This window comes from Rhinatrema bivittatum, chromosome 8, assembly GCF_901001135.1.
Source record: "Rhinatrema bivittatum chromosome 8, aRhiBiv1.1, whole genome shotgun sequence".
Taxonomy (NCBI): Eukaryota; Metazoa; Chordata; class Amphibia; order Gymnophiona; family Rhinatrematidae; genus Rhinatrema; species Rhinatrema bivittatum.
Genome location: NC_042622.1, coordinates 141073183 through 141091908, shown reverse-complemented (window position 1 = coordinate 141091908; position 18726 = coordinate 141073183). Strand labels below are relative to the sequence as shown.

The 18726-nt window shown below is 44.3% G+C and overlaps 1 protein-coding gene across 3 annotated transcripts in view; it reads right to left on the bottom strand.

Annotated features, from left to right (window-relative positions):
• LRSAM1 (leucine rich repeat and sterile alpha motif containing 1) overlaps positions 1-18726 on the bottom strand; it is a 169151-nt gene that overhangs the window by 74072 nt on the left and 76353 nt on the right. For all 3 annotated transcript variants that reach the window (XM_029612087.1, XM_029612088.1, XM_029612086.1), the window contains exons 13-14: positions 13082-13221; positions 189-233 (exon numbers count right to left, since the gene is read on the bottom strand). In XM_029612087.1, coding sequence (XP_029467947.1) covers positions 189-233; positions 13082-13221 — 185 coding nt within the window. The remainder of the gene's footprint in view (positions 1-188; positions 234-13081; positions 13222-18726) is intronic.

The following is an 18726-nucleotide window of genomic DNA, read 5'->3' as shown; positions in this document are numbered from 1 at the left end:
TATATTGTGCGCACAATCGATTAGTGCATCAACAGAGGCTGGCATTTCTCTTTTTTTTTATGAATTATTATGCGTACAATCGGTTAGTGACTCAGTCGTACATTGGCAGGATTTGTATCAGAGATCGTGTATAGCTAAACAAGATATTTACTTTCAAGGTGATCAGGTCTTGCAGCATTATTACTTACCTCTCATTTTCTAGTGATTTCAAGATTTCAGTGCTCTGTTTCTGTCTACAAGACAAAATGAAATGGTTGACCATCAAGAGCTGGATATCTTCAGATATGAGGTTACTGCAACTTCAAGATGCTTACAACGGGCTTGATTCATGAAACTCAGGATTTAGAAAAATCTGTGTTGAAAATGTTTTCCCTGAGTTTGCTAAATAAAAATCATCACACCCTAAGTTTTAACACGTGTAAAAGATGAACTCCCCCTGGGGCTACATATCTGGGAAAGATGTTCGTTGCTTGCATCCCAGTGTCACATGCTCTTTCACTTAACATGGATTAATTCACTTTCCTGTGCATTAAAAGTTAATATGAACAACAGTTTAATACACTTAAAACCTAGTGTGTGCAGCAGTAGCTTAGTACAGGAGTGCATGCAAATATATCTCATGCATATTCATTAGGGATATCCTGAAAACCCGACTGGCTGGGGGGGCCCGTAGGACCAGTTTGAGCACCCCTGGCTTTGAAGACACCATAAATATATCAGAAGCAAAAGGAAGTAAATGCAAACCCCTCCTTCTGTCCTCACCAAAGCATTATAAACTATCACATTCAATAATGCTAAATCCCCAATTGCAAAATCCTGGATGGCATCTCAATCCATTCTGTGGTTTGTCTGCTGAAACAAGGTCACAGTCAGAAAAATGGATGGACATAATCTAAGCATTAGGCATCTGTCAATTTTCTTTTACTTGGTAACACCTAAAAATGCATCTTAGAGGCCCTGTGTATCTTTAAAAAGTCACATAAACCCCACCTTTTGCATGGGTTTTTAGATTAACCTCCACTTGGAATTATGTAAAACATTATCAGCTTCCTTGTAATATGAGTGAACCTTATTATCTCCTTTCCAATATTCAGAGTTGCTCTCCCAACATTACCAAAGAAAGAAACGGTGGCTAACCAGACCATCCAGAAATATAGAAGTCCAAAAAGGAATGGTAACAGATTCACTTGTCCAGCAAAAGATGAATACAAATTTTTATGAATGCATAGCCAAAGAGCATTCCAAGGGTGAAATTTATAATCCAGGTTGATGGTCCCCTGACACAGATTTTATTTTGAATAAATTGCATTGGGAAGAATATCTATCAGAAGCCTACAACATGTTCACCAATATTTTACAGTGAGGATGTCCTTTTCGGGTAGTCAAGCGTACCTTCAAGCACACCTTCTATGTGAACCAAGACCTTATTCTCTAAAACAGGGGTCGGGAACCCATGGCTCGCGAGCCAGATATGGCTCTTTTGAGGGCTGCATCTGGCTCGCAGACAGTCGCCACACTTTCCCACTGACCCAGCTGCTCCCCGGTCCTCCTCCGCCCGGGCTTAAAATGCTGTCAGCCTGGGCGGAACACGGCAGGACAGCTGGAGTCAGCGGCACTGGTGTGCTCTCTTCGCCCCCCCCCCTCGCAGCCCGGAAGAGGAAGTGAAGAGTATCGGGTGCCTGCGCGGCAAGAAGAGGCCACGCTAGTGCGCTCGGCATCGGCCCGAAGAAAAGAAGACTGCAGCGCGGCTCAGAGGAAAATGAAGAGGTTCAGCTGCTGCCGATGGGACTCCGCCTCCGCGAGGGCTGAAAATGAAGAGGTTAGCGTTGGGAGGAGGCTGCTGCTGCCGCGAGTTCCCGGGGTGAGGGAGAGAGAGAGTGAATGAGCGAGCAAACACACATGCTTGCTCGCTCATTCACTCTCTCTCTCCCCCACCCCCACCCCGGGAACTTGCGGCAGCAGCAGCCTCCTCCCAACGCTAACCTCTTCATTTTCAGCCCTCGCGGAGGCGGAGTCCCATCGGCAGCGGCTGAACCTCTTCATTTTCCTCCGAGCCGCGCTGCAGTCTTCTTTTCTTCGGGCCGATGCCGAGCGCACTAGCGTGGCCTCTTCTTGCCGCGCAGGCACCCGATACTCTTCACTTCCTCTTCCGGGCCGCGGGGGGGGGGGGGGGGCGTGTGTGTGAGAGATGCATGTATGTGAATGATTGAGAGCCTGTACATGTGAAAGAGAGTGTCTGTGATTGAGAGCCTGCCTGTGAGAGAGAGAGCATGAATGTAAGTTTACAATTGAGAACCTGTATGTGTAAGTTTGTGATTGAAAACCTGTTTGTGTGAAAGAGTATGTGTGTATGATTGAGATCCTTTGTGTCTGAGAGAAATCATGTGTATGTATGATTAAGAGCCTGTGTGTATAAGTAAGAGAGAGATCATGTGTGTCTGTGTGTGATTGAGAGCTGGTTTAGGTGATGGAGCATGTGAGTATGTGATTGAGAGCCTGTGTGTAAATGAGAGAAAGAGAGGACATGTTTGTAAGCATGTGAATGAGTCTGTGTGTGAGAGAAAAAGACAGCATGTATTTATGTGATTGAAAGCCTGTGTGTGTGTAAGCGTGAAAAGATAGACAGCATGTGTGTAAATGTGTAATTAAGAGCCTATATAAGTGAGTGAGAAAAAACGTGTATATGTGAGTACTGAGAGCATGTGTGTATAGGTGTGTCATTGAGAGCCAGTGTGAGAGAGAGCGCTGGTATGTGACTGAGAGAGGAGAAAGTTCCAAGCAAACCACCCCACCTCCTGCTAATTCAGAACAATCTCAGGACACCTGGATATCAAACGTTCCCAGGTATGCAGAGCAAAAAAATGTTTGTATCCTTATTATTTTTCATTACTGGGTCTTTGTGTCTGCTATTTTGAAATATTTTGTTGGTATCTGGAAATGTTTTATATGTGTTTTTAATTATTGGATATTCCACTCATTAGCTGTTTCGAAATATGTTCTTTTTGTTAGTACAGTTTTACTGCTGATGATTTTATATTTCTTGATTTGTTTTATAAGGATGGGTGATGTTTCTTTTTTCCTTTGTTACACTGCATACAGAGACTCTGGCTTGTTGCAGTTTCCAATTCATTTTTTTCTGTATGCTTCTTGTTATGCGTTTTGGTCTCTTTATTCTATGTTAGGTGAGGGACAGCACGTGATTCAGGTGAGGTTTTCTGCTGGCGTGTAGTTTCTGTGTAGGACTCTATAGCAGCCTGACTTAGTCCGTTTTCCTAATAGGAGATGTATTGGTGTCTTAAGGCCTGGTGTAATATTTTCAGAGACTTATTGTACTTTAAAAGTGTGATCTTACATAAAATGCACACATTTACTTATATTTAGTTTTAAACATATTGTATGGCTCTCATGGAATTACATTTTAAAATATGTGGCGTTTATGGCTCTCTCAGCCAAAAAGGTTCCTGACCCCTGCTCTAAAACTAGCTCCCCTGATCAGCACCCTGGTCACCTGTGTTTTAACCCTATTCTAACATGAGCAAATATATTTGCTCCATTATCCGACACCACTGGACAGTTTTAAGTCTTTATCCGGTTTTTCAAAAATATTTACGAGATATTTTAGTCACCTCTGAATCTTGGCTCCTGGTTCCCTCTTCACCTGCACACAATGGACATGTGCCCTGTGGTCATTGCCAAGTGTGCGCCTATTCCCTGACACGGTCTACTTTTATTCACTCCTCATTGGGGAAAATCCTTCACATTACGTTTTACCTCTGATTATGCCACAAAGGGGGTGGTTTATGTCATTTGCTGCCCCTCCACATTTCTTTATGTGGGCAAGATTTCTTGTAGCATTACAACTCGAATATATGAACATTGTTTCCATTTATGCTTAGAATACACAAAATAAATAAATAAATAACATTAGAATGCTCCCTTGGTAAAGCATTGGCATGAGGCACAACACACCTGTCTAATCTCTGCTTTTTTTATAATTGATATATGTGTTCAATTGGCCCACAGTGAAGATTTTTCATGTTGTCTTTTACGAGAACAAAAGTGGATACATACTTTCAACATAGTCTCCCCTAATGGATTAAACCTCAGTATTGAGTGGTCAGCTTTTCTCTAAATATTATGCCTTTTTTTATTCATATTCCTCTATCTATAGACATCTGTTTTAAGCTGCAGTTTATTTAATGTTTATTGTAATTCCCGCTGTTCTTTCTTGTTGCTGTTTTTGTATTTGCCGATTGTATCCATCCAAACTATACAGTCTTTGCTGTCAATTAAATATCACCTGTTTCCCCTGCTCCTATGTTCCCCCTCCCTCCCCCGGGTCCATTATATTACTCCATTTTGAAAATCTCTCTGATTTGAAATGTGCTGGTGTTTTGGCATGTTGTTTGATATGGTTTACATTTGCCTCTGTTTTAATATCTGTTATTGTACATGTTTTGAATTCCATGATATGCGTTTTTAGATTGTTTTTTAGGAAATGTCTTGCGATTTGAAGTGCCACACTAATACTATTAAATATGAACCCGTTGGGTTATTATTGAACAGCACATTTTAAAAACTGGCTCCTGTTGGACTCAGAACACCTAGGAATTATCTTTAAGGACAACCCCTTGGAGCTCTAAAGATAAGCAACAGTTCTCCACTAATTCTTCTTTCCCTGTACGTACCCGGATCAGTCCAAACTCCTGGGTTCTGTCCACTCACCAGCAGATGGAGGCAGAAAAAGTTCCAACTGACTCCGCCCCTTCCGTGAGGTGCACCTACAGTATTGTCAGTATTTTTCAGCCTCCAGCAGATGGTGGAGGTGCAAAACCTACAGTCAGGATTTTAGTCAGTTAGTTTTGAAAAATACAGACAAAATAGATATTTTTGTTCATAAAATTTATCTTTTTCTTTAATGAATTTCTTATTTTACTTTACTTTAAAAAAAAAAAAAAAAAAAGGAAGTTTTTTTTCTGGAAGGAGGGCAAGCGGAGACTAGCCTCCCAGGGAGTTGGCAGGTCCTGAGGGGACCATACTCCCTGCTATTTGAAGCTTTTGGCTTTAGGGGTTAAGAACCTTTGGCTTCAGTTTGCTGCAGCTTTTGGGGTGATACCGGGGAGCCCGGTTCACTCACCTCACGGAGCAAAGGACCCAGCTTCTTTCAGGTTGTATTAAAAAAAAAAAAGAAGAAGTTATTTATAGCCTTTTTACTTTGCCGGTCGGACTCCCCGTTACCTCTTTAGCTGCTTTGGGCGGTCGGCAGGCTTTTTTCTTTCACTTTCATTTTCTCCTCAGACGGTTCATTTTTTTTCACAAATGCTGCGCGGTCCAGCCTTCCGCGCACGTGTGGAGACGTGCGGGCTAGAGTCTCTCATGACGGCCTATGCTCCTCCTGCCTCCCTAGGGGGAGGGATCTTCAGGGGCAGCTGGGGGTGTTATTTCTTCCTCGTTCCATCACTCTGTCAGACCGGGATGAAGCTATTTCTGGCTCTGTTCAAGCTGCTCCGCTCGCAGCCGGAGGGGGGAGGGGTTTCTCCTCCTGCTCTTTCTCCACAGCAATTAGCCTCAGAGGGAGGTGATTGTTTTGCTAATTCAGCTGCTGCTGCTGAGGAGAGTCCTGAGGGGACTTCAGACTCCTCTTCTTCATTTTCTTCCGACTTTATTATATTTTTACATAAGGAATATTTTTATATAAGGCCAGAAAGTCCTCAAAAAGGAATTCTGAGGGGATTTCTTTTTCAGTACCATTGTTTCAAAAAGCAGCTTCTAAACGGAACAGATCCTCACGGGGGATGGATGTTCCCAAGCTTAAACGCTCTCTTAGGACTCCGGTGTCTCGGCACTTACTTGACACTTCTTCTGGTACCTCACAGTCAGACCACGGGGACCCAAGTGACATTCCTCCTCAGGACCCTGATTCTGCTGTTGGTCAAGATCCCTTGCCCTCTCAGGGTCCTCATGTGGTCGAAGGCGATGATCCTAAGGTGGTCCGCCTCTTAAGGAAGGATGAGCTTCTTCCTCTCATTCCTGCGATTCTAGAGGAGTTGGGAACTGATTCCCCACCAGAGGATTCTCGTATGGGTTCAATTGACCCTGTCATGGTTGGTCTTTGTGGTCCCACTCAGTCTTTTTCTTTTCATCTTTCAGTCACAGACTTATTATTTTGTGAATGGGACACCCCTGACTTGGGATTAAAGGTCAGCAAGGCCATGGATTAGCTATATCCTCTGCCTGAGGATGCTTTGGACCTTTTGCGTGTTCCCAAGGTTGATGCAGCGGTCTCTGCTGTTACCAAAAAGACTACAATCCCGGTTACCGGTACTACAGCTCTCAAAGATCTTCAGGATCAAAAGCTAGAGGTTCAATTTAAAAAGATTTTTGAAGTTTTGGCTCTTGGAGTTCGAGCTGCTATGTGCAGTAGTTTTGCTTTAAGAGCAGGACTCCGCTGGGTTCAACTCCTGCAGAATAATTCTTCTCTGAGTCCGAGGCTATTCAAGCTGGGCGTTTGGAAGTCGCTGTTGCTTACAGTGCTGACGCTCTTTATGATTTGTTACGTACCTCAGCCAGATCAATGGTTTCGGCTGTCTCTGCCCGCAGACTTCTCTGGTTAAGACACTGGTCTGCGGATGTCTTTTCAAAAGCTCAATTGTGATCTTTACTCTTTAAGGGTAAACTTCTCTTTGGGAAGGATCTTGAGAACTTGATTCATTCCTTAGGAGAAAATAAGGTACATCGTCTGCTTGAGGATAGGCCCAGGACAAGGGGATCGTTATCTTCCAGATCCCATTTACGAGGAAACTGCAGGTTTCGCTCCTCCCGCTCTTCAGGTTCTTCTTTTCGGCAAAAGCCTGCTAGACAGCAATCTTGGCCTCAGTCCTTTCGAGGACGTCGTTATGGGAGACCTGGTCCCTCCCAGTCCTCTGGTGGAGCGAAAACTTCTCAATGAGATGAGGCCGGTCCGTTCCTCGGTTCCGGTAGTGGGAAACAGATTGTCTCTCTATTTCGAGGAGTGGGCCAAAATAACATCGGATCAGTGGGTCCTTACTGTGATAAAACAAGGCTACGCCTTAGATTTTGTATGGCGCCCTCACGACCATTTTCTCATCTCTCCATGTTCTTACACTCAAAAGTGTCAGGCGGTGCGGGGCCATTGTGCCGATACCTCCATTGGAGTACCTCCATTGGAGTGACGAAAGGGCCGTTATTCCATCTACTTCGTCGTACCCAAAAAAGACGGCACATTTCGTCCCATTCTGGACCTGAAAAGAGTCAATCGATGTCTGAGAATCCCAAGGTTTCGCATGGAAACCTTAAGAGTGGTCCTGGCATCCGTTCACAAAGGCGAGTTCCTAGCTTCTTTGGACCTGACCGAGGCATATCTTCACATAAGAATTTGGTCCGACCATCAGAAGTTCCTGCGGTTCTCGATTCTGTGGGATCACTTTCAATTTTGCGCTCTTCCTTTCAGTCTCGCCACGGCACCCAGGACCTTTACCAAAATAATGATTGTAGTAGCCGTACAGCTCCGAAAAGAGGGATTCTTTGTTCATCCCTACCTAGACGATTGGCTCATTCGAGCGAAGTAGGAACATCTCTGTCACTTGACTGTGTCTTGAGTTCTTTAGCTTTTGGAGTCATTGGACTGGGTTGTCAACCTGGCAAAGAGCCACTTAGTACCATCCCAGTCCTTGGAGTTTCTGGGAGCCCTGTCTGACACCCAGCGGGGGAAAGTTTTTCTCACGGAACAACGGATTATCAAACTACAGTGTCAGATTCAGGTCTTGTTGTCCAAGTCTCCTCCCAAAGTCTGGCATTATCTTCAGGTTCTAGGCTCCATGGCCTCCACTTTGGCCTTAGTTCCGTGGGCATTTGCTTATTTGAGACCACTTCAGTCAGCATTGCTCTCCTGCTGGAATCCGGTGTCGGAACAGTTTCATCTTCCCCTTCCTCTTACAGACTCTGCTCATTCCAGTCTCGATTGGTGGCTCCTATCGCAGAATTTGCATCGTGGAGTGGACCTAGAGGCTCCAGTTTGGACAGTAGTCACGACGGATGCCAGTCTGTCCAGCTGGGGGGCAGTTTGTCTCGACAGGTCTGTTCAGGGGCAATGGTCACCAGAGGAATCTCGTTGGTCAATCAATCATTTGGAGACCAGACCAGTGAGAGTAGCTTTACAGGCCTTTCTACCGCTTCTTCAGATGAAGTCAGTCAGAATCCTTTCCAACAATGCGACGACAGTGGCTTATATCAACCGCCAAGGGGGAACCAAGAGCCAATTGGTCACGTTCGAGGCTCAGCTGTTGATTGCATGGGTGGAACAACATCTCCTTCGCATTGCAGCGTCTCACATTGCCGGGCTCGACAACGTTCAAGTAGACTTTTTCAGTTGCCATCGTCTAGATCCCGGGGAGTGGGAACTTTCCGAGCAGGCGTTTCATCTCATATGTGAAAAGTGGTCCACGCCGAGCATGGACCTGATGGCAACATTCCGGAACTCCAAGGCTCCATGCTTCTTCAGTCGACGTCGAGAGCCAGGGGCAGAAGGAGTCGATGCCTTGGTTCTTCCCTGGCCAATGAACATTCTGCTTTGTGTGTTTCCTCCTTGGCCTCTCATCGGCAAAATTCTTCGGCGCATAGAATCTCATCCCTTGGAGGTGATTCTGGTAGCTCCGGAATGGCCGAGACGTCCTTGGTTTGCAGACCTTGTCAACCTCATAGTGGATGATCCACTTCGTTTTCAGAACCTTCCGAATCTTCTCTGCCAAGGTCCTGTTTGTTTGGAAGAGGTAGAGTGCTTCTTTCTAACGGCATGGCTTTTGAAAGGCGGTGCTTAAAAGATAAGGGTTATTCTGATACGGTGGTTGCTACTCTTCTCAGGTCAAGAAAAACCTCTACTTCCCTGGCTTATGTCAGGGTTTGGGGAGTTTTCAAATCCTAGTGTGAGGAGACTCAGGTGGTTCCTACTCGGGCTTTGATTCCTGACATTTTGTCTTTTTTGCAGGCTGGTCTGGCTAAGGGCTTATCTTGCAGCTCTCTCAGAGTATAGGTGGAAGCTCTAGGTTGCTTCCGTGGGAAGATAAAAGGAGTTGCCCTGGCATCCCATCCTGATGTGGCTCATTTTCTTCGGGGGGCAAAACACTTGCGTCCTCCTTTCAAAAATCCTTGCCCTTCATGGAGTTTAAATTTGGTTCTTAAAGCTCTTTGTGCTGCGCCCTTTGAGCCTCTAAAGAGGGCTACTCTTAAAGACCTTACCTTAAAGGTGATTTTTCTGGTGGCTATTTCTTCGGCCCGTAGGATTTCTGAGCTTCAGGCTTTATCTTGCAGAGAACCATTTTTAAGAATTACAGATTCTGGAGTTTGTTTGAGGACTGTTCCGTCCTTTCTTCCAAAGGTGGTTTCTTCTTTTCACTTGAATCAGTCAATTGATCTGCCATCTTTTCCTGATTCACAGCCTTCAGATCCTCAGTCTAGAGATTTGAGAAAGCTAGATGTGCAGTGCTCTCTATTGCGTTATCTCGAGGTCAATAATAGTTTCTGCATGTCGGACCATCTTTTTGTGCTCTGGAGCGGTTCCAAGAGACGGCACAAAGCATCTAGGGCTACTATAACCCGATGGCTAAAAGAAGCTATTGGTTCGGCATACTTACTTCATGGTCTGTCACTTCCGTCTGGTCTTTGTGCTCACTCTACTCGGTCTCATGCAACTTCCTGGGCGGAATGTCAGCAAGTATCTCCGCATGAGATTTGTAGGGCGACGACTCGGAAGTCTTTACATACTTTTGCTAGACATTATCGCCTGGATGTTCAGGCTCCAGGATCTGGGGGTTTCAGTGATGCGGTGATCCAAGTGGGACTCTCAGGGTCCCACCCTAGGTAAAGGAGCTCTGGTACATCCCAGGAGTCTGGACTGATCCGGGTACATACAGGGAAAGGAAAATTGGTTCTTACCTGCTAATTTTCGTTCCTGTAATACCATGGATCAGTGCAGAGTCCCGCCCATTTCAGTGTGGAGATAAAGGAGAGTCCGCTCATTCTTGTTATTTACTTTGCAGTTAAGTATTTTCACATAATATGTTTGTTATATGTTGTTAGGTGCTCTGCTGCCGTTTGGGTCAGTGAGTCTGGTTCTTATGGAATGTTATCCCAGTTTATAACAGTTAGCTACTTAGTTGGGTTTTTCTGCTTTGTTACATTTAAATACTGACATACTGTAGGTGCACCTCACGGAAGGGGCGGAGTCAGTTGGAACTTTTTCTGCCTCCATCTTCTGGTAAGTGGACAGAACCCAGGAGTCTGGACTGATCCGTGGTACTACATGAACGAAAATTAGCAGGTAAGAACCAATTTTCCTTTTACCCCCAGTGGGTAGCTTTTATTTGCATAAAAAAATTTACTTAAAATATTGTTGGGACCTCAAATCACTTTTCCTAGGAAGCAATCATTTGCATAAAAACAGTTGGGATTTGAAGGATGAGAATTTATCTCAGACCTATGATTATAACTATCAGGCCAATACAATATCATATACGTAAAAAACATGTGTCCAAAGTAGATGTATGTTTTTTGAACGCATGCACATCCACCTCTCCTGGGTGTTCGATACAATATGAAAATGAGCTGCCACGCTAAAAAGGATGCACAGTGGATAATTTGTGCATCCCTAGCCCTCTGCATTGGGTGCCAGGAGAAGTGGCTGTGTATCCACAAAAGCCTGGCCAGGCAAAACACAGGATCCGTGTCGGGGGACCTGCTAAAACATTGTAATGTGTTTTACAAAAATATGTGGAGTTGCCGCTTCCGAGTACAACTTCTACAATAGTATATTGAAATTATCGTGTGGACTCTTACTTTATTCTGCACTATTTCTATAATTTTGGTGGTTTCACAAGTGCAGTACTTGTTCTCCATTCTTTGTTTTCAGAAAAAAACACCATTTCCCCATAGGCTCACATGAGCTCAACTAGTTTATAGACAGTACATAAGAACAAAAGAACATAAGAAAATGCCATACTGGGTCAGACCAAGGGTCCATCAAGCCCAGCATCCTGTTTCCAACAGTGGCCAATCCAGACTACAAGTACCTGGCAAGTACCCAAAAACTAAGTATAACCCATGCTACTGATGCTAGTAGTAGCAGTGGCTATTTTCTAAGTCAACGTCAATAATAGCAGGTAATGGACTTCTCCTCCAAGAACGTATCCAAATCTTTTTTAAACCCAGCTACACTAACTGTACTAACCACATCCCCAGGCAACACATTCCAGAGCTTAATTGTGCATTGAGTGAAAAAGAATTTTCTCTGATTAGTTTTAAATGTGCTACATGCTAACTTCATGGAGTGCCCCCTAGTCCTTCTATTATCCGAAAGAGTAAATAAATGATTCACATTTACCAGTTCTAGACCTCTCATGATTTTAAACACCTCTATCATATCCCCCCTCAGCCGTCTCTTCTCCAAGCTGAAAAGTCATAACCTCTTTAGTCTTTCCTCATAAGGGACCTGTTCCATCCCCTTTATCATTTTGGTCGCCCTTCTCTGTACCTCCTCCATTTTTGTAGGATTTGATTAATAAATGCCATTATGCAGCCAGACTAGAATTTGGCAGAAATGTAGAATTTCAGAGGAAAAACCATCATACTCATGCTAAGCAAGCTGACAGATTTAATAATAAAGCAGGCAAGTGCTAATTCACTTATTTTTTGTGTGCTATTGTGTGAACGCTTCTGGCTAGTAAAGCACCATTGCTCCCTACTTGCTGGAATATTTTAATCTGCAAAAAGTAGAAAACCAAGGGCAATGAACACACACAAAGAAATGTTTCACTGGGTCTGATTTAGCATATTCCTCTACTAAAGCTGAAACAACCTTATGCATGTATGAACTTTCTAGATGAGAGAGAGAAAAAATGGCAGGTGTCCATCCAAAGTACCTCCCAGTTCCCTCTACAACTCTTCCATGAACTACCATGCATCTATTTACTAGTTTGGTCCTTTGTATGCAGTACATTTCACATCGGGTAAGAGGGAGTGCTGCTGTTTTGGGTATTTTAATTTTTAAAGGATCTTTATTTTCTAAGCCAGTGATTCCCAACCTTTTTTATGTCTTGTGTCATTACCTTCCCTCTGCCCCCCCGTCCTGCAAGCTGGCATCATCACTTTCCCTTCCCTCTTCCCCACCACACCTGTTGCAATCATTTTCCCTTCCCCTTGGCATCACCACCATCCCTCCCAAACCCCCCCCCCCCCCCGGCATCACTACTTCCTTTCCTTCCAAGTCCCTTGGCAACAGCACCATCTTCCCTTTCCTCCTATCTCCTTGGTATCAGCATTTGCCTCTCACTCCTCTCCCTACGCTCCCAGCATCAGCACCAATCTTCCCTTCTCTCCCACTCATCCTGGCATTAGCACTATCTTCCCTTGCCCTCCTTCCCACCCACCCTCACATTACTGTTTCTTCCCCAATCTGGATGGCAAGAGGAATCCAGTGAGCAGCTCTTCTTATCTGCTGCCGTCCCCGTTTCCTCTGAAGTTGGAAGTGCATGGGTCCAGCAGATCTGATGAGACTGCAGGGGCTCACACAGTTCTGTCATCAGAGGAAAGCCAGCAGAGGAGATGGCAGCAGCAGATAAGGAGTACTGCTTGCTGACTCCTCCTCCTGTCAGGAGGCCATGTCAGAGGACCGGGGGAGGGGGAAGAAGGAAGAGAGAGTAAGACTTTACTGCTGGCAATGGTGGCTGTAACCTGTCCCTGTCTTTCCTCTGCAGGTGGACAAAATTTCATGCCACACCTGAAGTTCCCCTATGTGTGCTGCAACACACCAGGTGAGAACCTTCGCTCTAAACTTCCTCCTTCTCTGAAAAAAAAAAAAAGGGAAAAACTGGGAATTTTTATGACGCAAACCACCAGAAGGGCACAGATTAACAGAAACATCAGCCCCACTCTACTTGGGGACATCAGCACCACTGTACTTGGGGAAGACACCTGCCATGCGTCCATCTGCTAGCCATCTTAGCAGGAGTAAATATAAGGGTTAAATAGACTAATTGGAAGAAATAAAAGGGGAAATGTAGTCCCCCACCTCTGGTTCTCCTCCAGCAGCTTTTCGATTCGGCTGGAAATTCCTTGCTCTTCTTCCTTCAGCTGCACCTGCAGCCGGAGGCGCTCACTCTCCAGTTGCCGGTGGTGCTCAGTCAGGCCCTTATCCAGCTTCACCTGCTCCTGTGGCAGATAGGAAAAAATGTAGCACTAACACGAGACAGCCTAGTCACTGACTCTTGGAGTCCATGCACAGTACATAGAAGGATTGGGATGACATTTAATATGCTACTTCATGGATGGCTTTTCTACTGCTGACTAACGGAGACTGGCTCTTGCTAACATCAGGTAAACATAAGCACATGTGGTACTCTTTTCTGTTAGGTAATGGGGTAAAGTGCAGCGTGATTGAAGCCACCTCTAATTCCTGGGAGTCTAGCACAATCAGAACACAGGCTGAGCCCTGCATGCTGTCATGCAAAGTTAAAGCACAGATATTAGGAAGGGCATAAGGGAAGGGGGGTTCTAGTGGTTAGAGTCATGAGGAAAGGCTCTGGGATGCAAACTCAAATCCCTTCTACCACTGACATCCTGCGTGCCCTTAGGGAAGCCCACACTTCAGAAACAAGTTACCAGGCTCTGTACCACCAGAAGTAGTTGCATGCTGAGGGATAGGTTTCATGGATTGCCCCTAGAATCTGTGAAAAGTGTGTCTTATATGACAATACTGAGGTTCCCTCTGTTACAGAAGAATTCTCAAACTGAGGCGTGACATGTTAGCTGTGACATAACTAATTGTAGAGAATTATACTGCAATATAAAAAATATATATATTTTAGCATTTCTTTTTCTGTGGCAGAGATGGCCAATAGTATTACAGAGAAGAAAAAGAGAGGCACGACCTAAAAGGTTTGAGAAACATTATCCTAGGGGGACTGTGAAAGCTTCTTCTGGAGGGGAGCCAGCTCCAGGCAACTTCAGTAGACACCGTGAAGTGCCATTAATCAATCAGAAACTAGCTACTGCAGTCACTGCTGTGTTAGAAAAATGTAGTTTCTCAGTCAAGTGACTCTTTCCCTTGTTATTTTATTTATCATCAAGTTTTAATAAGTATGCTAGAGTATATTATAATTATATTCGTAATAAAACCTTCCAGAAGCCAACTTATGCTGCAAAGATAACCAGTTTTGCCCCGATATATGCTCTTATTTCAGAAAGTGAATGGATTATTCCATTAACACAGACACATTTTCAGCTAGACTTAGGACACGTAATTCTTTAACTCTTAAACTAAGACATTGTCCATTATAATAAAACCCAGAATCCTTTAAGGTGGGAGTTATTAACTAAGGATATCCATGTTGAGTGCTTGGACTTCAGCAAAAAGGTGAAAGCCTTCTATTTTTCACAGGCTTTTGAGGAGGATAAGCTAATTAGTGCCTGTCGCTGGTTTGCTTTGAATCTGGCTGGTGCTGTAGGTTAGGTGGTTTGATTGAGAAGGGCCACAGTTGGTGGTGGTTTGCATTTATCTGTTGATTTACGAGTAAGCTTTCTATTTTGAGTAGCTTTGTCCTCAATGATTTTGTATTTTTATGTTTGTTGTTATTGTGAGCTGCTTCAAATTCCTCTATTGTATATGTGAAATATAAATTATTGTAAGTGGATTAATTAATTAATTAATGGACAGATGGGCAAAAGGAACACCACCCCCAACATGGAGGACCAAGCATGACCAAAACATCATGTACACTTCTCTCAGTCTCCCACAAATGCACTATTCCCTGCAACCTGCCATGAAGTAGCACCCAATTATAAACAAACTATTTCCTTTATGGCTGTTCCCTGTTGTTGCACTGGGAATCAGGATCCTGGTAAACATGATAATCACCAATGTCCTAGGAAGTCACATTTCAGAACAAAAAGCTTCTTATAGGAATGGGAGCCTTAACTGCCATTCTGTATGACTGGTTGGCTATTGCTTCTCCAAAACTATGGAATTTTGTGTCATGGAGTCTTGTGGAAACCCAGTAAACAGCTCAGACTCTGCAATTATCAGGTTGCTGCAGGCCATTAATACTGGCTTTAATTGCCTGATCGATCCCCCTATAATTCAGCAGCTTGATTTGTGCATGTGCCTTGCTGGTACTCTCTCCTTCTCACCCATGGGACAGAACACTGGAACTCATTCACTTTCAGCCTTCCACCTTGATGCCTAATCACGTCTCTCCCTAATTTCTGCCCCACTGCCTTCACTGAACCACTTCCATTCCTCTAACTTCTCCTTTCCCTTGGATTGCTTTTCCATACTTCTGCTTCTTCTCATCACAATTCTGCTTTGGAAGAAGCTGCCTCTCCTAGTCTGATCTACCTCTAATCTGGCCATTTTTTTCTTTTGCCCAGAAATGACCTTATTCAGCAGCCAGACCATGGCTCCCTCCGAATGCAGTAACATGGACCCTGAATTTGGCTGCAAGGTGTCACCATTGAGTGATGGCTGGGACAAACCCTCTTCCCACCCAGCAGAGTCCTAATCTGGGAAATAAACCCAAATCCTCTGCATGACAGCGTGCAGCACTGTCATTAAACCACTAAGATGGCTAACTGTCCATCGTTAAAATGAAATTTAAAGACAAACTACTTTCTAAAATATCTTAATCTCTTAACCATATATCTTGGATGGAGATTTGAATATTTTAGATTGAGTTACTTTGCCTTTCCAAACCTGTGCTCAAGAAGAATTAAATTTCAGACAGAGTAGATCAAATAATTCAACATACCAAGCAATCATACCTGCGCCTTACTTCTCTGATCTATTACACTGCCTCACAAAGTGAGAATAATTTGCATTTTTTAGGGTGTCATCTAAACAGGTCTTACTTCACTTGGCAGGGTAAAGGAAAGAAGGAATAATATTATTATTACCCGCATGTACTTCTACAGATTAAAGCACACACAGAAAAAAAAAGACTTGCCCAAAGTCAAAGTCAGTAGTAGAGCTGGGGTTACAACTGAGGCACTAGGAAATACATTGACTTGTTCCAAGGTCACACAGAGTAGGTGTCAAACCAGAGAAATACCTCTGACTTGAAGTTCAATGTGCTAACCACTAGGGGGCAATATTGTGTAATCTGGATAGTTGCAAAGTAAGTGGGTATTTTTACCAGCATATTTTGTATCTAATTTTCAATGGGAAATTATGCAGATAGTTTCCCTTTGAAAATGATTTAATGTAAAGTGCATGCACTAAAAGTACCAATGTACTTGGCACCTGCTACTGGAGGAGAGAGGGTAAAACAGCATACATACTTTTGAAAATGCTAAGTGTACACCCTGGTTTACTCCTAAATTAAACTTGCCGAAAAGAGTTTCCCTTTTTAAAGGTACATGCAGATTTTACCCAATTTGCTTAGGATGATTTTCAGACAAGCCTAGTTACCTGTGTAAATGACTTTTAAAATTGCCCTCCAGGGCCACCATAGTAGTTACTATAATAATAAACCTAAAGGATACAATTACTGAACATTCTGCATGTTGAATGGTACAAAAGAAGGCTTCCTTAACATCCCGTCAGACCAGTCCAGATGCATGGGGTTTTGCTTTCCTACTGGCAAACAGAGATAGAGAATGAAAGTTTTCCTGACATCTCCCTATATTGTCTCCAGAATATGGTAGGATGCCAATCCTGCAGTCTGGAAATTTGATGGACAAATTGCTCCCAGTGGGGCTTAGTCCTTAAAATCACCTGCCTGGTTAAGTGAACAAGTAGGGAAGCGTGAAGGAAGGGAGGGTGTCTGTGGCCCTTTTCTAGTTTGATCCTTTCTAGTGAGGAAGATCTGATAGTCAGTTGTACTGGTTCTGTCTTTCCTATCCTCTCCAGTTATCCTGCTCTAGGGGACTAGTTCTGCTTTGGAATGGAGTGTAGAGGGGCTGTGGAGAATGGACACTGGGCTTTCTTGTCAGAGAAGTACCCCTGCAATCTTTTTTGTGTTGGTTGACTCTGGCAGTAAAGTTTAAAAAAAAAAAAAAGACATCAAAGGGAAAGGACAAGGGAAGGACAGTTGATTGTAAGTGGTGGCTGTCCTCATGACTAGGGGGATTGCTCAGAAGAGCTTGGACAGCGTTAATTTTAGTGAGCTGCATTGCTGCAACATGGCCATGCAGGAAATGCTGTAAGGCCTGTGGGGTAGTGCATGAGCATGTCAGCAAGGGCATATCTTGCACTTGTACCGAAGCAGAGTTTGCAGGATACCTCTTCCAGGAAAAAAAGGAAGACTGTGGCCTCTGTGGAGATCAGGTGCAGGACCCGATGCAGGCCTGTCTGGGAGGCAGAAGGAGGGGAAAACCTAGCAAGGGCAGGAACAGCAGCCATTTTAAAGATCAAGTGTCGGCAGTGGTAGTGGAAGTCTTTACAAAGCCTCCAGTGCTGCCTCCTGCGGGGGGGGGGGGGGAATCCAGTTGGATCATGGGAGGAAAGAGAACTGGACTCTTGGGCAGAAGACTGGGTGGCTCATTCTTTTTTCATGCCATTCTCCCAGGAATTTGTGCTGCTGATGCACCAGGTCTTTTCAGTCAAGGAAGGCAAGATTCTGGATGGATCCATTTATGTTTCAAAGGCTCCCTCTGCCATTCCTAGGTGTCCCACAGGTCAAGAAGGCCAGCTGGGAGTTGGACAGGGCCTCTGCATCGTCAGATGCAGGGTTGCTGAGGGAGTTAGCTGCTGTACAGGACATTGAGACTGATGATCAGGAGGGAGGTTCCAGGTGTGGAGGGAGATGATCTCTAAGTGGTTAGTTTATTCAAGAGAGAGGAGCTACCAGATAATAAACCAGGCTTTAGCAGAACTGGGCACAGCAGAAGAGCAAGTGAATGAAGCCCACCAAAAGGGGAGAGGATCCAATTTTGGAAGGTCTCAGAAGTCCATCTAAGGCTTTCCCCTTTCATAAAGTTGTAAAAGCCTTAGTCTCTGTGGAGCGGGAAACTCTGGAGGCAGGATTAGAGATGAGCAGAGCCATGGCTAAACTATACCCCCCTTCCTAAGGTAGATGCCTTGGTATCTGCAGTCAGAAAAGACCACAATCCCACTGAAAGATAATGCTGCCCTAAACAATATTAAGGTTAGAAAGACAGAGATCCATCTTAAACAGGCCTTTGAGGTGTTTGTCTTGGTGCTGTGGACAGCAATTTGTATTGTCTTGGGCATGTTTACACTGGGTGCAGCAGATCCTGGTAGATGGTACTGAGGAAGGATTTATGGCAGAGGAAGCAGAGAGGCTGGAGGCTGTTCTCACAGAGGGATTCTCAACAGGCCTTAATTTAAATTCAAGGTGCTACCAGAGGAAAAGGAATGTTTTTGCAGAGGAATTTCAGATGTGAGTCTCAACCGTTTTGCACAGGCAGAAGAGGCTCAACAGGCAGTAATGCGGATAGTGCAGGAGGGTTCAAGACTTCAAAATGAGATTCAAAGGGTTCATGTTCCTCCACAAAATGGAGGATGGCAGTCCATTTTATAGCAAGTGAACCTGTGGGTTCTTTCTATCATAAGAGATGGTTACACATTAAAGTTTTCACAACCATTAGTGATCGCCATTATGGTATTCCCCATCAGTCAGTGCTAAAAAAAAAAGAGGAGGCTGTAAGATCCACTCATCACCTACTGCTATTGGCGGCAGTGATCCTAGTACCAAAGTG